Source organism: Podarcis muralis, chromosome 15 (assembly GCF_964188315.1).
Source record: "Podarcis muralis chromosome 15, rPodMur119.hap1.1, whole genome shotgun sequence".
Lineage (NCBI taxonomy): Eukaryota > Metazoa > Chordata > Lepidosauria > Squamata > Lacertidae > Podarcis > Podarcis muralis.
This window is the reverse complement of record NC_135669.1, coordinates 666,358-690,209: the sequence shown is the minus strand read 5'-3', so window position 1 is coordinate 690,209 and position 23,852 is coordinate 666,358. Positions and strand designations below refer to the sequence as shown.

General features: G+C 45.3%; 1 protein-coding gene across 8 annotated transcripts in view; it reads left to right on the top strand.

Annotated features, from left to right (window-relative positions):
• The window catches only part of LOC114585055 (indoleamine 2,3-dioxygenase 2-like), a 79,856-nt gene extending 59,860 nt beyond the window's left edge, over positions 1 to 19,996 (top strand). For all 8 annotated transcript variants that reach the window (XM_077919861.1, XM_077919857.1, XM_028707298.2 and 5 more), the window contains 4 exons: positions 3,813 to 3,930; positions 5,601 to 5,652; positions 14,737 to 14,885; positions 16,010 to 19,996. In XM_077919861.1, coding sequence (XP_077775987.1) covers positions 3,813 to 3,930; positions 5,601 to 5,652; positions 14,737 to 14,885; positions 16,010 to 16,362 — 672 coding nt within the window. In that variant the 3' untranslated portion in view covers positions 16,363 to 19,996. The remainder of the gene's footprint in view (positions 1 to 3,812; positions 3,931 to 5,600; positions 5,653 to 14,736; positions 14,886 to 16,009) is intronic.
• Positions 19,997 to 23,852: the final 3,856 nt, after the last annotated feature.

The window sequence follows — 23,852 nt, the reverse complement described above, 5'->3', positions numbered from 1 at the left end:
GCCACACAAACTCCAAATTGTAATCTGTTAACTCTGAACGCCCCTTTATGTGTGACAATAGTCTGTGCTTCCGCTGATTGTGGGGTTACTGGCAGCTGTTGGTAAGCTTGTGCCAGGTCAGTTTTGGCGAACACCTTGCCCCCAGCCAGTTTAGCCAACAGATGTGATACGACTGGAATGGGGTATGAGTTTCCCCTGAGTGCCTTATTGATAGTACATTTGTAATCTGCACAGATCCTGACTTCCCCATTTGCTTTAAGGGGCGTGACAATTGGAGTCTCCCACTTAGCAGAGTCCACAGGTGAGAGAACTCCCTGCTTGACCAATTTATCCAGCTCTGCTTCGATCTTGGGTTGCAGTGCAAATGGCACTCGCCTTGGTTTGAGTCGGATTGGGGCCACCCCAGGGTCCAATTCGAAGTCAACTGGGGGCCCTTTATAACAACCCAGTTTTCCATTAAAGAGACCAGCAAATTCTTTGCATAATGCCTCGCTCATCGCAGGGCAGGTTTGGATTGAATTAAGCCCTGATATACTCAGTCCCAGGGCGGGGAACCAGTCAGTGCCCAGGAGACTGGGGCGACTGCCCTTCGCAATCACCAGTTTGAGTACCGCCTGTTTGTCCCGGAACTGTACTCTCACGGCACACATTCCCATGACATGGATGCGGCCCGCTGAGTATGACTGCAAAGTTGCCGGGAAGGGCTCCAGAGGGGGCAACTTACCCCTGGGGAAGAATGTCCTCGCGGTCTGGTCCGACACAATAGTGAATCCAGATCCGGAGTCCACCTCCATGTCGCACAGCTAACCCTCAATCTTCACCTTGACGTGTGCCTTGCCTTGCGCTGGAAACTGCACGACCCTCCCGTTGATCTCCGTTACGTAGTGGCAGTCCTTTAGAACATGGTTTGCTGTGGGCGGTCTGCGATGCTCCAGTCTAGGTGCTCCTGTCGCTCCCAACGCCGCCGATCTACAGACCCTGGCGATGTGACCTGTCTTCCTGCACGTCCGGCACATAGCATCCCGGAAACGACAACTCTTCCGCTCATGGTTTCCGCCACAACCAGGGCATCTGCCTCGGTGATCTTTGTGCACTGTGCAGGCCTGACGCACTGACTCGACCCCACGGACTGGGCTCTGGCTTGGAGTAGCCTCTAGCTCGTCCATGGCATGCTGTCAGGGGCTCAGGAGCAGAGGCACAGGGGAGAGAGGAAATGGAGAGCGAAGGGGAAGAATCTGAGGGCAGCGTAGGGGAGTATGACAGTGACCCGAGAGATTCCATGAGCTTCTCCAGCGAATCAGAAGATTCCCAGAAGGGGGCGCCGATGGTCAGGGCAAGGGGGGTCCCAGGGGGGACACACCAGAAACAAGGGGCCAGCGGGGACTCCCAAAGCAGCAGCGGGAGATCAGGACCAGCTTCCCCACCAGAGCGTAGTGGGGGGGAAGAGTCCCATGTGTCAGGGCCAGCGTCTCCTCCAGCGGGGAGAGAAGATGAGTCAGGGCTGACCACGCCTCTATCGGAGAGTGGGGGAACGGAGGGGAGGTCAGGTCCAGCTAGCCTCCCCGAAGGGGGAAGCAGTGACAGGAGCAGTGTAACGGTCAGGAGGAAGGTTGCCGGCTGGGCGTGCGCGCCAAGTTCGAATGTACAGGCGCGCGGGACAGCAGAAAACCCGGATTGGGAACCAGGTCCTAAAGCCCGCCGGAGGCAGGGGGAAGACTCAGGGGACTCAGCGTCAGAAGAGTCTAGGAAGGGCAAGACCCCAGCGGACAGGCGGAACCAGAGGAGGAAAGAGCAAAGGAAGAGGTGGAGGAAGGCTAGAGTCTTAAACTGGTGTCTGGGGGGAGGAGATTCAGACGGAGCTTCAGCGGTCTAGAGTTTGAGACGTAGAGCTGCGCGCTGCGGCTGTGAAAGCGAAACTGAACTTCAATAAAGACCTTTGTATATAACAATGAACCGGCGTTGGTCCTTTGTGAGCTGGGACCTCGGGCAGCTCTGACACATGCGCAACTTCTATCTGTGGCTTAGGGGCCTTGCGACTGGCATCAAGCTCCTCTCTTTCATAATTCTCCGTGGCGGTGCCCTCCTTCAAGGCTGAAGCAAGGGTAACCTCTTCTTTAGCCACGATGCGTCTTCTGGCTTTCTTGCTGCTCAGACCACCAATAAACCGATCCAGGAGAGTCTCTTCCAGATCTTGGAAGTCGCAGTGCTGAGCGAGCTTCCGCAGTTCAGCAAGAAATGCAGATACAGACTCCCCAGCACGCTGCTGACTCTTATGAAACTCCATCCGCCGGGCCATCTTGGTCTCAGTAGGCGCCAAATGGCTTGTTAGGCAGGCAAGAATATCTTTGAGAGATGTCTCACTTAGCTTCGCTGGAGCAAGCAATGCCTTGGCCAGCTTGAAGATCTCAGGCCCACAGTAGCTCAGGAATGTGGCCCTTCTTTTGCTGGCATCGGTGATCCCTTGAGCCACTGCGAAGAACTCGAAGCGTTCGACGTAGCCTTCCCACGTGCGGGGCTCTGATGGCTGGAAGGGCTCCAATACCCTTGGACTCTCCACTGTCCTGTGGGCAGGGTCGTCTTCTCAGCTGGCCAGTGAGTCTTGTTCTTAGCTACAATCCGGACTCTGAGGCAGGGCTGCGTTTAACCGCTCCTCAGCATTCCGGATCCCACCTTCGTCGCCAGTTGTTGTGACGTGGGGTTTGTGATTTCAGCTCTCTTGACATAATATGCTGGAGTCAGTTCTCTAGTAACACTTCTTTATTAAAGCAAACAAGACTGAAACCTGAGGAGGGAAGAGCTACATTTATAGGGACAGGGAACTAGCTAGAAAGGATACATTTTGGAGGGAACAATATCAGGCAATCACAGTCCTGCCTTTTGGAGGAAACCAATAAGACAGAGGATCCAAATACAGCAGCATAAATGAACCAACAGTAGCTGTACCCTCTGGAACCAAAAGGCAGTTACTTTACCCTAATGCAAATACAGACAATAATAATAATACAGACATAAAATCCTTTGACTCAATACACAACACAAGGGTGGGTGTGTTTACCCTCCCCCTGATTAGATTACCCAAGCCTTTTTTGCCTGCACATGTCCTAGGTGAATAAGGGAGCTATTATTGCAATCACAACATCATTGTGGATACACACACTCCATTGCCAGAAATGCCCCGTCTATTTTGATCTGTTTTCAAATGGACACAGGCCGCATTCACACCATATACTATACAATTTTAAACAGTCATGGCTTCCCCCCAAAGAATTATGCAATCTTTAGTTTGTTAAGACTGCTGGGAGAGACCCCTTTCAGAATTAGAATTCCCAGAATGGTTTTACACTGTTATGTACTAAGCTTGGGTTGTCTAATGACTCTCAGCACTCTTAAGAGATCAGAGCTCTCAGAAATCTTTGGGAGAAGCCATGACTTTTGGCGTCATAGAGCTTTAAATGTATGAGTGTGAATGTGGCCTTACTGCAGGGCAAGTAAGGGCAATGCAGAATCAAACTGCAAATAAGCTTTTGTTTTTGGAATGAAGCTAGTTTCTCAAGAAACACTTTTCAGGGGCAAAACAATGTACAATGGATCTCAGTTGTGTGTTGATTGCATAGAAAGCACAAGTGCTCAGTTCACTTTGATTCTAGAATGAAAAGTCTGTATCCAACCCCTCTCTGCCTCCTACATTGTATGGGGGGGGGGCTCATTTAATTTCACTGCACACAGGTGGTGTAATGACAATAAAGGTATTATTATTATTATTATTATTATTATTATTATTATTATTATTATTATTATTATTATTATTACAGGCAGTGCCACAGGTGGTTAATGGCATGCTTCAGCCTGACAATAGAATCCTGGAAGAAGCACTGCAGGATGTGGCAAGCAGTCTCAGAGACATGGCCAGGGTGTTGAAGAAAATGCATGGTAAGCTTGATATTTCCCATTTTCATTCACAAACTATTGCTCAGCCATTCATAGGACAAGGACAGAAAAGGTAGAAAGCTGGAGAAAATAGCATAAAAGCGATATGCACTCTAAAATGGGAGTAGCAAATGTAGGGCCCTCCAGATGTTGTTGGACACAACTCTCATCATCCCTGACTATTGCTCATGTTGGGTGGGGTTGATGGGAATTGGAGTCCAAAGACCCCTGAAGGCTGGCTATCTAAAAGACAACAGTTGTGTGTGTAGACTATGATTGTGCAGAAATATGGAAAAGTCTCATGATGTGATCCTGACAACAGAATTCAACTTCCTGAGAATATTACTGCCCTGTGAAAAAGAAAGTGCAGATTCAGCTACTCAAAGTAGTTCCATTGAAATGAATGAACCTAAGTTAGTAATGGGTTTGCTCTGAGTAGAACTAGCACTGGATATGATCAGCAAGGGAAACCCAATGCAGCCACTGAGGGTTGCCTGCTTGGCAGTGACCTGTCACATGACTTTCTTGGTGAAACGTTCATTTGTGGAATGCCCTCCATAGTGAGGTGTGTCAGTCTCCCTCATTATTAGCTTTTAGGAGAAATTTTAAAACACTCCTGTTTTAAAGAGCTGGCACCCCTGGCACCCCTGAAATTATTAATTTGAGAATAGGAACAGTTTTTTGGCATTTTTAGAATATTGTTTTCAACTGTTTCAAGAAATCTCACTAGTCTTGTTTTGGTATTGATGTGTTTTCTGCATGGGCTCCTTTGGAGAAAGGGTGTGTGTCAGGGGCTCAGGAGCAGAGGCACAGGGGAGAGAGGAAATGGAGAGCGAAGGGGAAGAATCTGAGGGCAGCGGAGGGCAGAATGACAGTGACCCGAGAGATTCCATAAGCCTCTCCAGTGAATCAGAAGATTCCCAGAAGGGGGCGCCGATGGCCAGGGCAAGGGGGGTCCCAGGGGGGACACACCAGAAGCAGGGGGCCAGCGGAGACTCCCAAAACAGTAGCTGGAAATCAGGACCAGCTTCCCCACCGGAGCGTAGTGGGGGGGAAGAGCCCCATAGGTCAGAGTCAGCGTCTCCTCCGGCAAGCAGGGAGGAGGAGTCAGACCCAGCTAGCATCCCCGAAGAGGGAAGCAGCGACAGGAGCAGTATAACGGTCAGAAGGAAGGTGGCAGGCTGGGCGCGCGCGCCAAGTTCAAATGTACAGGCGCGCGGGACAGCAGAAAACCCGGATTGGGAACCAGGTCCTAAAGCTCGCCGGAGGGAGGGGGAAGACTCAGGGGACTCAGCGTCAGAAGAGTCTAGGAAGGGCAGGACCTCGGCGGACAAGCGGACCCAGAGGAGGAGGGAGCAGAGGAAGAGGTGGAGCAAGGCTAGGGTCTTAACCTGGTGTCTGGGGGGAGGAGACTCAGACGGAGCTTCGGCGGTCTAGGGTTTAAGACGTAGAGCTGCGCGCCGTGGCTGTAAAAGAGAAACTGAACTTCAATAAAGACTATTTTATATAACAACGGACTGGCGTTGGTCCTCTGTGAGCTGGGACCTTAGGCAGCTCTGACAGTGTGATATAAATTTAATAAAATAAATAAATAAACTGACTTTACCAGTTTTGGAAATGTGAAATTTATTTTTGATCCAGTTTTGTTTTTGTTTTTATGCTTCACTTCCTAGATTACGTGGATCCTGCAATATTCTACAGTGTGATACGGATCTTCTTTTCTGGGTAAGTACAGCATGTATACTTTTTGCTCTCCAAACGTTTTCCAAGTAGGAGTAGAGGACAAGCAGGGGTACACTCTTGAGAAAATCCGCACTCTAGAAACAGCCACACATGCTGCTCTTATTTCTTTATACATTTGATTCCATTTATGCATCATTTCCTGTAAAACAAGTTGAGGTGAGTCCACAGTGAAAACATCAAGGATAACTTTTTATTTCATTTATGAATTGCTTCCCACAAGGCATCTTGAAATTATTTAAAATGCAATAAAAGCACATGCAAAACAATTGTATGCATTGTATAAAAGTGGCTAAAACATTAAAAACATTAAAACAACAACACATACATAAAATCAATTCTAATCCATTACAGATACTAACTGGGATAAAAAATCTCAACCCTAAAAGGCTTGTTGAAAGAGGAATGTCTTTAACAGGCCCCAAAAGACTGGCAAATGCCACTGGATTCTTCCTCTTCGCTGCTAGAAAGGGGAGTGGAAAATTACATACCAGTGGCCTTAGTGACTCCAAACATCCAAATCACTGAATTTATTTATTTTTTAATTTATTTTTATTAATTTTCCATTAAGAACCTCCAATTTATAACAAATCAAATAATAATCCAATTCAAAAATTAAAATTAAATTAAAAAACCACCAAATTACAATCCAAATTGTTAATTATTAAATTTCACACGGACTTCCCATATTCTGGACCTCTGAAGAACTCATCTCAGATACAGATAGGTAGCCGTGTTGGTCTGCCATAGTCAAAACAAAAAAATTCCTTCCAGTAGCACCTTAAAGTCCAACTAAGTTAGTTCCTGGTATGAGCTTTCGTGTGCATGCACACTTGGTATCTGAAGAAGTGTGCATGCACACGAAAGCTCATACCAAGAACTAACTTAGTTGGTCTTTAAGGTGCTACTGGAAGGAATTTTTTTGTTTCATCTCAGATAGTTGTATTTCTGCCCTCTTGTTGTTTTCATATTTTCCACATTCCGATCTTAAACTCTAAAAGTCCTCAGTCCCTGGCTGATCATAGAATCATAGAGTTGGAAGAGACCACAAGGGCCATCGAGTCCAACCCCCTGCTAAGCAGGAAACACCATCAGAGCACTCCTGACATATGGTTGTCAAGCCTCTGCTTAAAGACCTCCAAAGAAGGAGACTCCACCACACTCCTTGGCAGCAAATTCCACTGTCAAACAGCTCTTACTGTCAGGAAGTTCTTCCTAATATTTAGGTGGAATCTTCTTTCTTGTAGTTTGGATCCATTGCTCCGTGTCCGCTTCTCTGGAGCAGCAGAAAACAACCTTTCTCCCTCCTCTATATGACATCCTTTTATATATTTGAACATGGCTATCATATCACCCCTTAACCTCCTCTTCTCCAGGCTAAACATGCCCAGCTCCCTTAGCTGTTCCTCATAAGGCATCGTTTCCAGGCCTTTGACCATTTCGGTTGCCCTCCTCTGGACACGTTCCAGTTTGTCAGTGTCCTTCTTGAACTGTGGTGCCCAGAACTGGACACAGTACTCCAGGTGAGGTCTGACCAGAGCAGAATACAGTGGCACTATTACTTCCCTTGATCTAGATGCTATACTCCTATTGATGCAGCCCAGAATTGCATTGGCCTTTTCAGCTGCCGCGTCACACTGTTGGCTCATGTCAAGTTTGTGGTCAACCAAGACTCCTAGATCCTTTTCACATGTACTGCTCTCAAGCCAGGTGTCCCCCATCTTGTATTTGTGCCTCTCATTTTTTTTTGCCCAAGTGCAATACTTTACATTTCTCCCTGTTAAAGTTCATCTTGTTTGTTTTGGCCCAGTTCTCTAATCTGTCAAGGTCGTTTTGAAGTGTGATCCTGTCCTCTGGGGTGTTAGCCACCCCTCCCAGTTTGGTGTCATCTGCAAATTTAATCAGGATGCCCTTGAGTCCATCATCCAAGTCGTTGATAAAGATGTTGAATAAGAAAGAACCCTGTGGCACCCCACTAGTCACTCTTCTCCAGGATGAAGAGAAACCATTGATGAGCACCCTTTGGGTTCGGTCAGTCAGCCAGTTACAAATCCACTGAGTGGACTTCCGGGTTGGCGCCATTGCCGAATGGCGGATTCCCTCCGAGTTCCGGAGGGAATCTGCTCAGTAGGGATCGGGTTCTACCGCGCCGGCAACACGGGGACCCTTAAAAACCACGGGCGCGGATGCCCGTGGACTTGGTGACTCGGCGGGCACCGTTAGCGCCCGACCCGTGAAGGAGCCTTTTTAAAGGCTACGGAACGGGGGACGGGGAGCGGCGCGGTGCTGAGAGTCCTCTGCTTCCCCTGCTGAGCGAAGCCGCATGCCATTCGGTGGAGAGCGCTGACTTCTTCTTCTGAACATTTGGATCAAAACAACAACCCGTGAGTAATACGGAAATTGGACTTAAAAGGGAAATTTCGTCTTTTTTTTGAAATTCGGCACGAGCGGGGGAGGTGCAAAGAGGAAGTCCGTCTCCCCCCCATTGTAGACAATTTAAAGCAAGGATTTAACAATTAAGGTCGAAAAAAGAGTCTTTTCTTCATTGAGAAAAAATTATAAATTCCACGAGTTTAAATTACAAGTAATTGTGCTGGAGGATAAGAGTGGACTGAGATTTAAAGTGCAACCCCCCCTCGGAACCGGGAGTAAACTGCGAGAGAGCCTGGGGAAGAGAGATTGAGATTTTGACAGCTGTCAAAGTAGCTGTCAAAGTGAAGTATAAAAAAGAGAACTTTGTTCTGGTGACTTTGCTGGCTAGATTGGTTACAATTTGGACATAATGTATTGAAAACAAGGAATAACAAGTTAATTTGACTTTTGGCTTGGATTTGGAAGGAAACTAAGTAACTAAAACCCCGCTAGAGGGGTTTTGGGACATTACAAGTATGGCTGCAAGTGGAAAAATACTGATGGAGTTGAACAGGACTTTTTATCTCCTGGGAGAACTGCATGACCAGAGTATTGTTTTGTCTACAGAAGTAGCTAAACTGAAGAAAACAATAGAGGCATCTACTGAAAATGGAAGGGCCTTGACGCAAGTTTTGGTTCCTGAACAAATAGCTTCTGTAGCGAAACTGGAAACACAACTGAACAGGAAAAGAAATCTGAAGAATGTGATGGAAGGGAACAGGAGATCTATGACGAGTGGGAAGGGAATGAAGGAGGAGTTTCACCATCGCAGAAGACTAAGGAAGGCCAAGGGCCTGTCAGGAAGGACATAAAGGAAAACAGGAATTGGATTATGGAAATCTGGCGTGAACTGGACATTGAAAACTGGAGAGACCTCCTGATGGAGGGACTAGAAGATCTATGGAGTACAAACCTGAGCAAGATGGAAGTGGGACTACTTGGAACATTCAGGATCAAAAGGATTAAGAAACAAGATTGGAGTTCTATTTTTAACTATAGAGGCCTGGATGCAAGAAAAATGGACATTTTTGGGACAGAACTTCTACGAGATCTGGTGCCTGACATAAAAGACTATCAAAAAAACCGGCAAAGAGGAGCAGAGAGAGAATTAAGAGCCTCGGACGTGAGATCGCCAGGCTGATACTAGATAGACTGATGGATTTTGGGGATTGAAACTGGGAAAGAGGGGAGGGAGAATGGGAATCCAAAGGGTGTACAATTATATTTTGAATTTTTCTTTCTTTCATATGTTGTTTTGAAGTGAATATAAAAAAGGGGAATTCGTGGAAGGGAACAGGGGTCGATCTTAGAAAAAAGAGGTTTATGTTTAAAGACGGTGGATTATGAAAGAGGGTATGTAAAATGAGCTAAATTGAATAATGGGTCAAATATGATAAGGTTAAAAATGTGGGATTGGAACTTGTTGAATTAAACAAACAGAAATGGAATACAAGAAGGGGAGGGGTGGGGAAGTCCGGGAAAGATGTTATTGAAATTAAGGCTTGAAATGTAAATGTTTTTTATTTTTATTTTTTACTGTTTTTCTTTTTTTGGAGTTTTTTCTTTTATTGTTGGAAAACTTAATAAATATGATTTTTAAAAAAACAAACAAATCCACTGAGTGGTAGCATAGTCAAGACCGCATTTTACCAGCTTCTTTACAAGAATATCATGGGGCACCTTGTCGAATGCCTTGCTGAAATCAAGGTAGGCTACATCCACTGTGTTCCCTTCATCTACCAGGCTTGTAATTCTGTCAAAAAACGAGAGCAGGTTAGTCTGACATGACTTATTTTTCAGAAATCCATGCTGACTATTGGTGATCACAGCATTCCTTTCTAGGTGCTCACAGACTGTTTGCTTAATGATCTGCTCCAGAATCTTCCCTGGTATTGATGTCAGACTGACTGGGCGATAATTGTTTGGGTCCTCTCTTTTCCCCTTTTTGAAAATAGGGACAACATTTGCCCTCCTCCAGTCTGCCGGGACATCGCCTGTTCTCCAGGAATTCTCAAAGATGACTGCCAGTGGTTCTGAGATCACATCTGCCAGTTCTTTTAACACTCTTGGATGCAGTTCATCTGGCCCTGGAGACTTGAATACATCTAAACTAGCCAAGTATTCTTGTACTATCTCCTTAGTTATTCTGGGCTGTGTTTCCTCTGCTGAATCATTTGCTCCAAATTCTTCAGGTCGGGCATTGTTTTCTGTATCGGAGAAGACTGAGGCAAAGAAAGAGGAGTTCAGCCCTTTCTGTGTCCCCTGTTTGCATTTCACCATCTTCTCCTCTGAGTGACCCCACTGTTTCTTTTATCTTCCTTTTGATATGGACATACCCATAAAAGCCTTTTTTGTTGCTTTTAACCTCTCTAGCAAGCCTGAGTTCATTCTGTGCTTTAGCTTTTCTGACTTTCTGTCTACATGTGCTGGCTATTTGTTTGAATTCCTCTTTGGTGGTTTGCCCCTTTTCCATTTTTTGTACACATCCTTTTTTAATCTTAACTCAGTTAAAAGTTCTTTAGATAGCCACTCTGGCTTCTTTAGGCACCTTCCATGTTTCCGTCTCATTGGTATTGCCTGAAGTTGTGCTTTTACTATCTCCCTCTTAACAAACTCCCAGCCATCATGAACTCCCTTTCCTTTTAGTATTACTGTCCATGGGATCTCACCCAGCACTTCCCTAAGTTTTATGAAGTCGGCTTTCTTAAAGTCAAGAAATTGAGTCCTAGTATGCTTGGCTGTTCCTTTCCGCTGTATAGTAAACTTCAGAAGAGCATGATCACTCGCGCCTAATGATCCTTCCACTTCTACCCCACTAACCAGGTCATCAACATTGGTTAGGACCAGATCTAAAATGGCTGTTCCTCTTGTTGCTTCTCCCACTTTCTGGACAATGAAGTTGTCTGCAAGGCCAGTGAGGATTGATTCTCAATCATGTTAAACAATCATATATCCAGTTTAATATATTTATGTGTATGTCCTGGCGCCCGCCTGCCGCCCGCCCTCTCCGTCCATGGCCACACTAGGTTTACCTCAGTGTGCAGACAGCGAGGCTCTGGATTTGCTGCAGGAACTTCCTGCAGCCAATCCTAAGCCACGCCAGTGTCGCCGCCCGCCCAGAAGCCATCCCAGCGTCACAGAAGTCAGTCCCCGCGTGGCGAGGCGTCGTCAGCACGCAGGGACTGACCGAGCATGTGGCAGGGTCCACAGGCCAGATTTACAAGCCTGGGGGGGCCACATCCAGCCCCCAGGCCTTAGTTTGCCAACCCCTACTCTGGACTAACTCAGAAAGCAGGCAGGTGGGGGCTGACAGAAATTATTGGGACAGTGCCCCATTAGCCCTATGGGGTTATGTAGTTTTCTCTGCTGGAAAAAATGACACATCCAATGATACCTGCAGCTGCCAAGAAGGGGGTTGGCTAAGGGTGGAGAAGCAGAGGAAGCTGTTGAGGAAGAACTGTTTCTCAGTGATACAGCATCTACTTTGCCTGCAGATGGTCCCAGGTAGGGGCTAAGAAAGACTTATGTCCGAAACCTTAGAGAGCCACTCTCAGTCAGTGTAGATAAATAATGAACAAGGTGTGCCAATGGTCTGACTTTGTGTAAGGATCCTATGCTCTTTTATTCTTACTCTTCCCCAATAGTGCTCAGTATCATCTACATTAACTGGCAGCATCTCTCTAGGGTTCCAGAAAGGAGACATTCCCAACTCTTGCTGGAATTGGAGCCCATGACCTTTTGCACACTCAGCCAGTGCTCTACCATTGGGCCTCAGCCCTCTGCCTTTAAGAGGAACAGAACTGTCTCCCAGCGACATTTCCACATTGCTTGGCAAAAATTCTCAGAATGCTGCAAGGTCTTCCAAGCTGTTGAAAAGGAGCGGGTTTTTCAGCTTGCATTTTTCTTTCTTGTGTATGTGTGTGATCATTTTAATAAAACAACTGCCTAAAAATTGAGCCTTGCTGATCTCCAGAGTCGCACCTAACATCTGGCAGGGGCAGGTGGCAAAGGATGGCTAATGAGCCTGCATACAGCTTGAGTCCTAAGTGAGCCCAATCCTCATTTCTATCTAAAGCACATTTCCTGCAATGTGTCACCAAGCAGAGAGGTATGAAAGCTTTGCAATTCACATCTGTTGCAGCCAGAGAATGCTCTGAAACTCTGCTAACCAGGGTTGCAACTAGAGGCTGGCTCCTTTGCAGATATAGTGGATGTTATTATTAATATTGCTGTTGTTATTTCATTTATGGGAGAAGATGCAACTCTGAAGAAGATTGCAAATTTTCTATTTGCATTGAGACAGAATGCTGTGCCTTGTCAGGGAGATCCAGAACGCGAAGTTTATTTTATGCTTTTACTCATTGAGGTTTTATTCTGGGTTTTGTGCATTCATTTTTTCCGTTCTATTTTATTTTAACATTACATAACTTTGTTAAAAGAGGAACATGCCCCCTCCTTTTAAAGGGGCATGTTGCGATCTGCCAGTGAAAACTGGAAATTTAACTTAGTTTAGGTTGTAGTTGGGGAAACCTTGGCCCTCTGGATGTCTCTGAACTACAACTCTTGTGAGCCCTAGGAAGCATGGCCAATAGGATGATGGGAGTCGTAGTTCAGCAACATTTGGAGGGGCGAAGGTTTGTTTGGATCTCGGGTAACTTCATGTTATACTTTCATAGCAGCAAACTTTTGTTTTGTAATGGTCTGATGACTAGATACATATAAACAAATCTACTATACTACTAATTAGTACTATACTATTTTTACATAAAAAAGAAAATCTACATTTGTCTCTTCCACAAGTCTCCCAATAAATTTGGGGAAAGCAACATCTGATTGGTTGAAAAAAATTCTTGATGTAAGAAAGAACCTTTTATTCTTGGTACTCCTTGTGCCTCTGATGGTTTCAGCTACAGATTTATATTTCTGTAAATCTTGCAAGCCATGTCTGCCACATCTCTGGGTCTCTCATTTCTTATGATGGTACTCTCCACTTGTACCAATTGTAAATGTAACATTCCATGCCACCCTTGGTTTGGTTTGGTTTAGTTTTTATGTGTTGGTCTCATGGTCTCTATTGTGATATGGGTTATATAAACAAAGTGAAATATACTCAGAGTCGAGAGTGGAGTTTAATAAAAAATACTTTCGATAAAAGAATACTATTTTACTAACAGTACTATTACTACTGTAGTCAAAGGGGAGGAGGCGGTGCTGTGGTCTAAACTACTGAGCCTCTTGGGCTTGCCGATCAGAAGGCTCCCAGTTTCTGCCAATCTAGCAGTTCAAAAGCACAGCAGCACAAGTAGATAAATAGGTGGTGGGAAGGTAAATGACATTTCTGTGCACTCTGGCATCCATCATGGTGTCCTGTTGCACCAGAAGCAGTTTAGCCATGCTGGCACATGACCCGGAAACACGGGCTCCCCCCCCCCAATGCTTTTCTTTATGTGCCCCCTCGTCCAGCTTGTCTGGAATTTTGGTTTGGGTTGCCATCAGTATGCTGATGACAGCCAACTCTACCTGTTGATGGACTGCCATCCTGGCTCGGCCCCAGACACACTAATCAGATGTTTGGAAGTTGTGGCTACATGGGAGCTGGTTGAAGTTAAATCCTTTGAAGACAGAAGTCCTTTGGCTGGGTCGGGACGATATGGGATTGGGGGGACAACTCCCATCCCTTGTGGGGGTGCAATTAGTGCCAGCGCCTTCCATCAAGAGTTTGGGTGTAATCTTCGATGCCTCCCTTTATATGGAGGCGCAGGTTGCAGCTATAACAAAGGCAGCATTTTCCCATCTCCGTCAAGCTAAGTCTCTCTCTCCCTGACCTCACCACTGTGATCCTTGTGACTGTCATCTCCAGGCTTGATTATTGTAACTCACTCTACATGGGGCTGCCCTTGAAACTCCAGTGTGTGCAGAATGCCACGGTGAGACTCCTTACGGGGTTCTCGCCGCGGGAGCACATTCATCGGGTGCTATACCAGCTGCACTGGCTCCCAGTGGGATACAGGATCAGGTTTAAACCTTTAAAGCCCTATATGGCGTAGGACAATTGTACCTATGCGGCCGCCTCTTCTGCTAATGGTCTGTTAACAACAACACTTTGAAGATCCCGGGCCCCAGGGAAATTACACTGGCCTTGACTAGAGCCAGGGCCTTTTCAGCCATGGCCCCGGCCTGGTGGAACGCTAGGGCCCTGTGGGATTTGACATCTTTCAGTGCCTGCAAGATGGAGCTGTTCCGCCAGGCCTTTGGGCAGGATGCAGTTTAACTTAGGTACTTTCCTTTGTATAAAACAAGCCTGAAAGAGGCCCCCAACCCGCTCACAGGTATGATCAGTGGAAACAGTTGGTCCTGGCAAGTATTAACCACTCTCAATTCCAACCTGATTCCACCTGCTCAGATTTTAACTTGTCTGAATTAATTTTAAGGTGTATTTTAATTAATTGATGTCTATTTTTATGCATATTGTGTTGTTTTTATGATGTTAGCCGCTCTGAGCCCGGCCTCGGCTGGGGAGGGAGGGATACAAATAAAATTTATTATTATTATTACTACTACTACTATAATTACAATCTAGTATTATTACTACTGCTTATTGGATCTACCATGCAGCTCCTTGAGACGCAATCTCTCACTGCCTTTACTTCCTTTTAGATGGAAGGACAATCCTGCCCTGCCAGAAGGGCTGATCTATGAGGGTATCTCGGACAAGCCTCTGGTGTACTCTGGGGCGAGTGCAGCACAAAGCACCACACTGCACACCTTTGATGAACTTCTTGGAATCCAGCATTGTAGGGAAAGCAGTAAGTCTGTTGCTTTGATGAACTGGAGACATACATGCACTGCATGTGGTTTGTGTAGATGGTCTGTGGCAGGGCTGTCCCAAGACATTTTGGCAGCTGAAGTGAACCACAAAATGGTGCACCCCTGCCCCAGGGAAGAAGGAATGAGTGAATATCTAGATTGAGAACAAGAGGAGGGGGATCAAATCAGCCTTACCTGACAGTTGAAGTGGGACTCAAACTCCATCATGGGGTGGGAAGGGGCCCACTCTGAATCATGCCTAGCAGGTGCAGAACCCAGAAGACCCCAGAGGACAGCCGCTGCCAGTTCCTTCCTAACTCTAACTCTAACCCTAACCCTATTCACTGAGAGGCCACTGTAGAGGCGACACAGTAGAGGAGCCGTGGGTGCCCTGGTGTGCACGTGCTACATCACCCCACCATGTGCACGCTCACACTTGATAACATAGCAAGCAAATGCCAGGGCTCATGGAGATGTAGAGCATTTTCCCCACAGCATTTGTGCGGAACCTGGTGATTGCGTGAGGCCCCAGGCACCTGCAGTTGTGGAGGCAAGCCAGTACTGCTGGATGAAGGGCTGCCAAGGAAGCAACGGCTCCAGCCTCCAACACATGGCAGCAGGCAATGCATTCATGATCGGGAACCCTGGTTGCATGGAAACCCACACGTATAGGTGACCAGACTTCCCTTTTCAATATGCACCTTATAAGCACCCTTCAGATGCTGTAGACAACTCTCATCATCCCTAGCTCACATAGCCCAATGGTTAGGGGAGTTGAAGTTCCAACTTTGGCTACCAATGTAGGAAAGGATCACAGAAAAGAGAGGAGACAAACACACAGTTTATCCACCTGTGGTCTGAAATGGTATAGTTCACCAGGTATGCTTTTATCATCCTGACCTTCATTTATTACTGGGATGGGGGAAATGTTGAGCCTGCAGACATTGTTGGACTCCCAACTCCCATGAGCCTAAGCAGCATGGCCAATGGGCAGAGATGATGGGAGCTGGAGTCCAGCAACACCCCCATTCCTGCTGCATAACAGTACAATATTTATGTATTAACACACACACTGTTGAACTATTAATCCTACTCACTCATCTTCTCTGTGTCCTTTTGCTAGCCACATTTTTGCATGGAATGAGGGAGTACATGCCCCCTCACCATCAGGCCTTCATTGAGGAAATCCAGTCCCTTCCCCCACTGAGGAGTCATGTGCTATCCTCTGGCAAGGAGAAGCTCTGTTCTGCATATAACATGTGTGTGGCAGCCCTTTCTGACTTGAGGACCTACCACATTGCCATGGTCACCAAGTACATCATTTCAGCAGCTCGCAACGCCAAAGCGAAGCCAAGTGAATCCACTTCTCCAAACCCACCATCTTTCCTGGAAGAGAGAGGGACAGGTGGCTCCGGGGTTCTGAGCTTTCTCAAGAGTGTCCGGAACACAACAAAAGAAGCAATTATAACTTTTTAAAAGCTTGCGCTTTTTCTGCGTTGGGGGTTAAGCTAGGATGGCCAATGACGTAGCACTACCCAAAAAAACAAACAAAAAACAAACCAAATTGGCACAAAATGTTTCTGTGCTTATTTATATGTATTGGTGGAAAGGTAGAAATAATTACTACAATATAAATGGAAATTGGATACATCTCATCACAGCAGCACCAGATTGACCTAGGAGCTTGCTCAATCTGCTCCCTGGCTGCTGTCAGATGAACAAATATAAACTCTCTCCCTCCCCTGCTCCCACTTTTAGGTGGCAGTGCAAGGATTTCCGCTTGTGCAACAGCACTTCCCCCCATTCCCAGCTCCCATGTGCACCCCTGCCCTCTCCAAATCTGCTCGGGGTGTGTGTGTATGTGCTCTAGAATAAATTAAAGTGAGAAGAGGGGGGAGTTTCCATTGTGCAAGCGAAAGTCCTTGCACTGATAGCATGAGTTACTTAGCTCTACACTGGATGCAACTGTTTCTTTTTAAACCAGACATAGGCTTGACTTTACCTACTTAAAATAAAGCACAACTTTTTTGGCCCTGGAAGCACATCAGGAAAACTAAGAAACTATTATGGGTGCCACAGTTTACCACTTTCTCACCCACCCCACAAAAAAAGCTAGCAAAATTCCTATGCCCCCCACCACAAAGCAGTGTCTGCCCTCCCCCTCCAAAATAGATGCCTCCCAAGCAACCAGAAGAAGCCCTTGCTTTATTTTTCAGGGCTCTGAACAAGCTCCATGTGGTGCTAGGGAGCCCATAAGTGCCAGCAAAAAGTGAACTGAGACGTCACTATCATTCAAAATTCACACTTCTCTAAATTTTGAGATGCAAAATTTTGAGATGCAACTCTCCAAACAAAAATGTGTTTCACAAAGTTGTGAAAATACACGAATGTGTATTCTGAAAACAAAGGTGTTTGTGAAAATAACTTACAGAAATGCATTATATTAGGGGAAATTGCTTGCAGAAATTACCTATATTAGGGGAAATGCTCATTTAAATGCTGACTATTTTAAAGTCAACAAATGAATGAAAACTGCACATTCCTTGCATGATAAATCCATCATCCTGAAAGATTGATAGATGAAACCAGAGGCCATTCTTCTCAATTCTTGGTTTTAAGTGAATTTAATTGCCCAGTAAAGGATTTCTCCCTGCTTCGTTTGACTAATCAAGTCTTCTCATGGAGAGGGCTTTTTGTTTCATATCTGATCTGAACAAGAGGTGAGATGAATTAAAACATTACAGTCTAGATTCCACAGCTAGTACTGTATGTGCATGCACCATGTCATGTCATCAATGATAAAGTGGGGGGGGGCTGACCTGCCCCTCAAATTTTATTCAAGTTGGCAACCCTGGCTACAGCCTTTCCTCCAATACACTTGTTCCCCCCGTTAGAGGTGGGTCTGAGACCCTAAAAATAAAATCTGAACAAAATTGATGAAGCAGCGAGAACAGGTGTCCCAAGTAGGCACACCCAGTTTTGGCAAAGCATAATCTTATAGTGGGGCTAATCTGAAAGCTCTTTTGCAAATGGAAAGCTATTCTTTTCCAGACATTTAAGAAAGGTATTTGATGAATTAATGGTTTAAAAGATAAACATACAGAGCTTTAATAGCATTATTTTTTAAAAAAGTGAACAGCCCATCTTAAGTAAGGGGAAAGTGTAAGGCCAGCAATTGAACCAAACTTTAATTTTCTGGTATTTTTAGCAGTCATTCAAATTACAAAACTAGGTGTCAGGGCTGCCTCAGGTCCCAGCTCACAAGAGACCAACGCCAAGTCCAGTTTATATATTAAAATGTTTATTGAAGTTCATTGTACTCTCCACAGCCGAGGCGCGCAGCCCCACGTCTGTTACGCTTAGACCGCTGAAGTCCCCTCTGAGTCAGTCCCTCCTCTGCACCAGTTTAAGTGGGCTGTGCTGCTCCACCTCTTCCTTTCTTTCCTTTTCCGCAGGGTCTTTCTGCCCCCTGGGGTTTCGCCCCTCCTTGATTCCCCTGACGCTGAATCCCCAGACGGCTCTTGCCCCCTCCTGCGTGCTTTGGCACCTGGCTCCTCCTCCGAGCTCCCTGTTCTTCCGCGCGCCTCCACATTTGAACTTGGCGCGCGTTCGCAACCTCTAACCTTCCTCTTGACAGTTACACTGCTCCCTGTACTACTCCCCTCCCCTTCTGGGAGGTTGTCTTGCTCCGACCTTCCCCCCTCCTCTGCTGTCGGAGCTGCTTCTCCTGTCACACTGGAATCTCCACCCCCTTCACTGCGCTCTGGCGGGGAAGCCGCTCCTGACTCCCAGCTCCCACTTTGGGATCCCCTGCTGGCCCCCTGCTCCTGACGAGTCCCCCCTGTGGCTCCCCTTGGCCTGACCACAGGCGCCCCCTTCTGGGAATCCTCCGATTCACTCGAAAGACTCATGGAATCCCTCGAGTCATTGTCATCCTCTTCCTCACTGCCCTGGGATCCTTCCCCATCGCTCTCCGTCTCCTCCCCCACCTGTGCCTCTGTCCCTGAACCCCTGACACTAGGATTCTGCAACAACAGCACATGCCACAGCTTTGGAATCCATTGTCGGTTTTTAGAATATAGGAAGCATATCAGAACCATTAGTCCATCTAGATCAAAATTGCCAACACTTACTGGCAGAAGCTTTCCAGGCAAAAATCATTACCAGCCCTACCAAGAGATGCTAGGGATTGAATCTGGGATCTTTTGCTTGCAGAAGTAGTGAGCTGCAACACTTCCCCCTCTTTTACATGTGCCTTCAGATCCTCACTATGGTAGGTATCTAAATCCTTCCCCCACTCTTAAGATAAACAACTTATTAATACTGAACAAAACTATTAAACTGGCAGCTTTCTTCCTTTCTTCCTTTCTTCCTTTCTTTCTTTCTTTCTTTCTTTCTTTCTTTCTTTCTTTCTTTCTATATGCCCCCCCCCCATTTTGCATGCAAAATTTGCTGCGTTCTTCCCTCCGATGTCACTCCAGCGCCTGGTGACCCCAGCACATGCACTTTTCCACCCACCCACCCCACTAGCAAATTGTCCTTTATTTGCTGGCAACCCTATGGCAACCCTAACCTAAACTTAAGCTGGCTAGGTTATATAGCAGCCATAAAGATGTCCATACTCCCCCAATTCCTGTTCTTGTTTCAGACCTTACCTGTACTTATCCCCCTTTCCCAACTGTCTCATTGGCGTCACTTACTTAACAATTTTATTTTTGGAAGGAGAAGCAGAGTGACATGTCAGACTTTATATTGTCCCAAGACCAATGGAGGTCTCAGGGCCCCAGGTCTTAGGCAATTAAAGCAAATGGTGCACACAAGCCTTGCCTTTTCTAAAAACTTCCTGTGCACACACCACAAAAATAAAGAATCAATTTTTACAACTAACTCCAAAGAAGCAATTAAATATACGTGATGTTAATAGGAATATCAGCTTCCTAACAATTATAAATCTATTTAACACTGGGTAATCTCCATAATGTACAATCAGGATCACTTAAACAACGCTTTGCAGATTAATTTTTAATTCTAACTTTTTCTAGCATGGTGTTTGGAAGAGAGAAAAACAGTGATGTTTGAATTCTAAATAAAATATTCTTTCCCCTGTTAATACAGTATTTTATTTACATTTTTCTATTTCATAGATTAATTTTAGGCCATTTAAGAACAAAAGAACTGCTAAGTGCTAAAAGTTCCCACAATACAGTACCATTTCACAGTACCATATACATAAAAAAGGTAAAGGACCCCTGACAGTTAAGTCCAGTCACAGACGACTCTGGGGTTGTGGAACTCATCTCGCTTTATAGGCCGAGGGAGCCGGTGTTTGTATGCAGACAGTTTTTCTGGGTCATGTGGCCAGCATGACTAAGTCACTTCTGGCGAAACCAGAGCAACTCACGGAAATGCCGTTTACCTTCCCACCGGAGCGGTACCTATTTATCTACTTGCACTTTTTGGCGTGCTTTCAAACTGCTCGGTTGGCAGGAGCTAGGACCGAGCAATGGGAGCTCACCCTGTCACAGGGATTCGCATTACCGACCTTCTGATCAGCAAGCCCAAGAGGCTCAGTGGCTTAGACCACAAATTTATACAAATTGGCAAAGTTTTTACCTTGCCTCTCGTGAACACTGAACTGAAGGGAAATGAGTCCCACCCAACATGAAGCAAAAATAAAAGTCAGGAACCAACACTGTATTTCAAGTATTAGAAGAAATATAGTGCTACTTTTAAATAACAATTATAATTACAATAATAAAATATTCTAACTAGAATGAATCCCTATCTGCCAATCACCCATTCCCACCACCCTTCTGAGTAATACCCCTCCCCACCTTCTCACTATATAGAAGGATCTGGCAACTTCAGTTTCAGTGTATCTGAAGAAGTGTGCATGCACACGAAAGCTCATACCAAGAACTAACTTAGTTGGTCTTTAAGGTGCTACTGGAAGGAATTTTTTTTGTTTTGACTATGGCAGACCAACACGGCTACCTATCTGTAACTAGAATGAATCCCTGTAGCCCATAGGAAGAAATATAACTTTTGCAGTAAATGGAGTTTTATTGTTCTCACTTGAGTGATGGCTGGGAGTTTGTTAAGAGGGAGATAGTAAAAGCACAACTTCAGGCAATACCAATGAGACGGAAACATGGAAGGTGCCTAAAGAAGCCAGGGTGGCTATCTAAAGAACTTTTAACTGAGTTAAGATTAAAAAAGGATGTGTACAAAAAATGGAAAAGGGGGGAAACCACCAAAGAGGAATTCAAACAAATAGCCAGCACGTGTAGACACAAAGTCAGAAAAGCTAAAGCACAAAATGAACTCAGGCTTGCTAGAGAGGTTAAAAGCAACAAAAAAGGCTTTTATGGGTATGTTCGTAGCAAAAGGAAGAACAAAGAAACCGTGGGGTCACTCAGAGGAGAAGATGGTGAAATGCAAACAGGGGACACAGAAAGGGCTGAACTCCTCAATGCCTTCTTTGCCTCAGTCTTCTCCGATAAAGAAAACAATGCCCGACCTGAAGAATTTGGAGCAAATGATTCAGCAGAGGAAACACAGCCCAGAATAACTAAGGAGATAGTACAAGAATACTTGGCTAGTCTAGATGTATTCAAGTCTCCAGGGCCAGATGAACTGCATCCAAGAGTATTAAAAGAACTGGCAGATGTGATTTCAGAACCACTGGCAGTCATCTTTGAGAATTCCTGGAGAACAGGCGAAGTCCCGGCAGACTGGAGGAGGGCAAATGTTGTCCCTATTTTCAAAAAGGGGAAAAGAGAGGACCCAAATAATTACCGCCCAGTCAGTCTGACATCAATACCAGGGAAGATTCTGGAGCAGATCATTAAGCAAACAGTCTGTGAGCACCTAGAAAGGAATGCTGTGATCACCAATAGTCAGCATGGATTTCTGAAAAATAAGTCATGTCAGACTAACCTGATCTCGTTTTTTGACAGAATTACAAGCCTGGTAGATGAAGGGAACGCAGTGGATGTAGTCTACCTTGATTTCAGCAAGGCATTTGACAAGGTGCCCCATGATATTCTTGTAAAGAAGCTGGTAAAATGCGGTCTTGACTATGCTACCACTCAGTGGATTTGTAACTGGCTGACTGACCGAACCCAAAGGGTGCTCATCAATGGTTCCTCTTCATCCTGGAGAAGAGTGACTAGTGGGGTGCCACAGGGTTCTGTCTTGGGCCCGGTCTTATTCAACATCTTTATCAACGACTTGGATGATGGACTCAAGGGCATCCTGATCAAATTTGCAGATGACACCAAACTGGGAGGGGTGGCTAACACCCCAGAGGACAGGATCACACTTCAAAACGACCTTGACAGATTAGAGAACTGGGCCAAAACAAACAAGATGAATTTTAACAGGGAGAAATGTAAAGTATTGCACTTGGGCAAAAAAAATGAGAGGCACAAATACAAGATGGGTGACACCTGGCTTGAGAGCAGTACATGTGAAAAGGATCTAGGAGTCTTGGTTGACCACAAACTTGACATGAGCCAACAGTGTGACGCGGCAGCTAAAAAAGCCAATGCAATTCTGGGCCTCATCAATAGGAGTATAGCATCTAGATCAAGGGAAGTAATAGTGCCACTGTATTCTGCTCTGGTCAGACCTCACCTGGAGTACTGTGTCCAGTTCTGGGCACCACAGTTCAAGAAGGACACTGACAAACTGGAACGTGTCCAGAGGAGGGCAACCAAAATGGTCAAAGGCCTGGAAATGATGCCTTATGAGGAACGGCTAAGGGAGCTGGGCATGTTTAGCCTGGAGAAGAGGAGGTTAAGGGGTGATATGATAGCCATGTTCAAATATATAAAAGGATGTCACATAGAGGAGGGAGAAAGGTTGTTTTCTGCTGCTCCAGAGAAGCGGACACGGAGCAATGGATCCAAACTACAAGAAAGAAGATTCCACCTAAACATTAGGAAGAACTTCCTGACAGTAAGAGCTGTTCGACAGTGGAATTTGCTGCCAATGAGTGTGGTGGAGTCTCCTTCTTTGGAGGTCTTTAAGCAGAGGCTTGACAACCATATGCCAGGAGTGCTCTGATGGTGTTTCCTGCTTGGCAGGGGGTTGGACTCGATGGCCCTTGTGGTCTCTTCCAACTCTATGATTCTATGATTCTATGATTCTATGAGTGGTCTCCATTTTGCATTTGTGTGGCCTCCATCCAATGAGATTTAAATATTACAGAGCATTGCTTTATCCTCCTGCAAATTTATCTTACTTGTTAAAAAGCATAATGGCGTCCACTTCCATGAGAAAAGTTATTACCAGATCCATTGCAGTACTTTCCATCAAGCAATAAGATTATTCCCATTCAAACAACAATAATTTTATATAAGTTGGAATCTAGATACAAATGTCTGTAAGTTTCTTATCACAATAAATGCAATAGAAATGTGCTTTAAAAATGGGTTGATTTGTTTTGGTTAACTGTTCGTATCTGCTGCTTGGTGAATGTGCTTATATGTAACATTGATGCAAATTCATGATTGCGCAGAAGGGGCTTTGGGTTGCATTCAGGAACATTTCCTTGAGCTTGGTATGGTCAAACATCCACAGATGAAGTTTCATAGATACCCATACATACATACATACATACAGGGAACATTGTGTTGACAATGCAATATTGTGAACTGGCCTTTAGAATTTAGAGAAAACACAAAGCTGTTTTCTCTGTGCGTGCAAATATCCATGTCAATTTATAATAAAATATCTGTTTTTCTGCAAGTAGTTTCAATATCCCCTCCCTTAGAAGATGTGATTGTTGAGTACAGAAAGAAGGGAAATCTTTCGACTTCAAACAACATTTGCATATCCTCTAGTATTTGATCCACTGCAAGTAGATAGCTCCTTTTCATGAAGCTGCTCTTAACTGTTCTGTGGAGGCAGATTTTCATATTTCCTAAAACTAGAATAAGCCCCTAAAATAAATAAGAAGA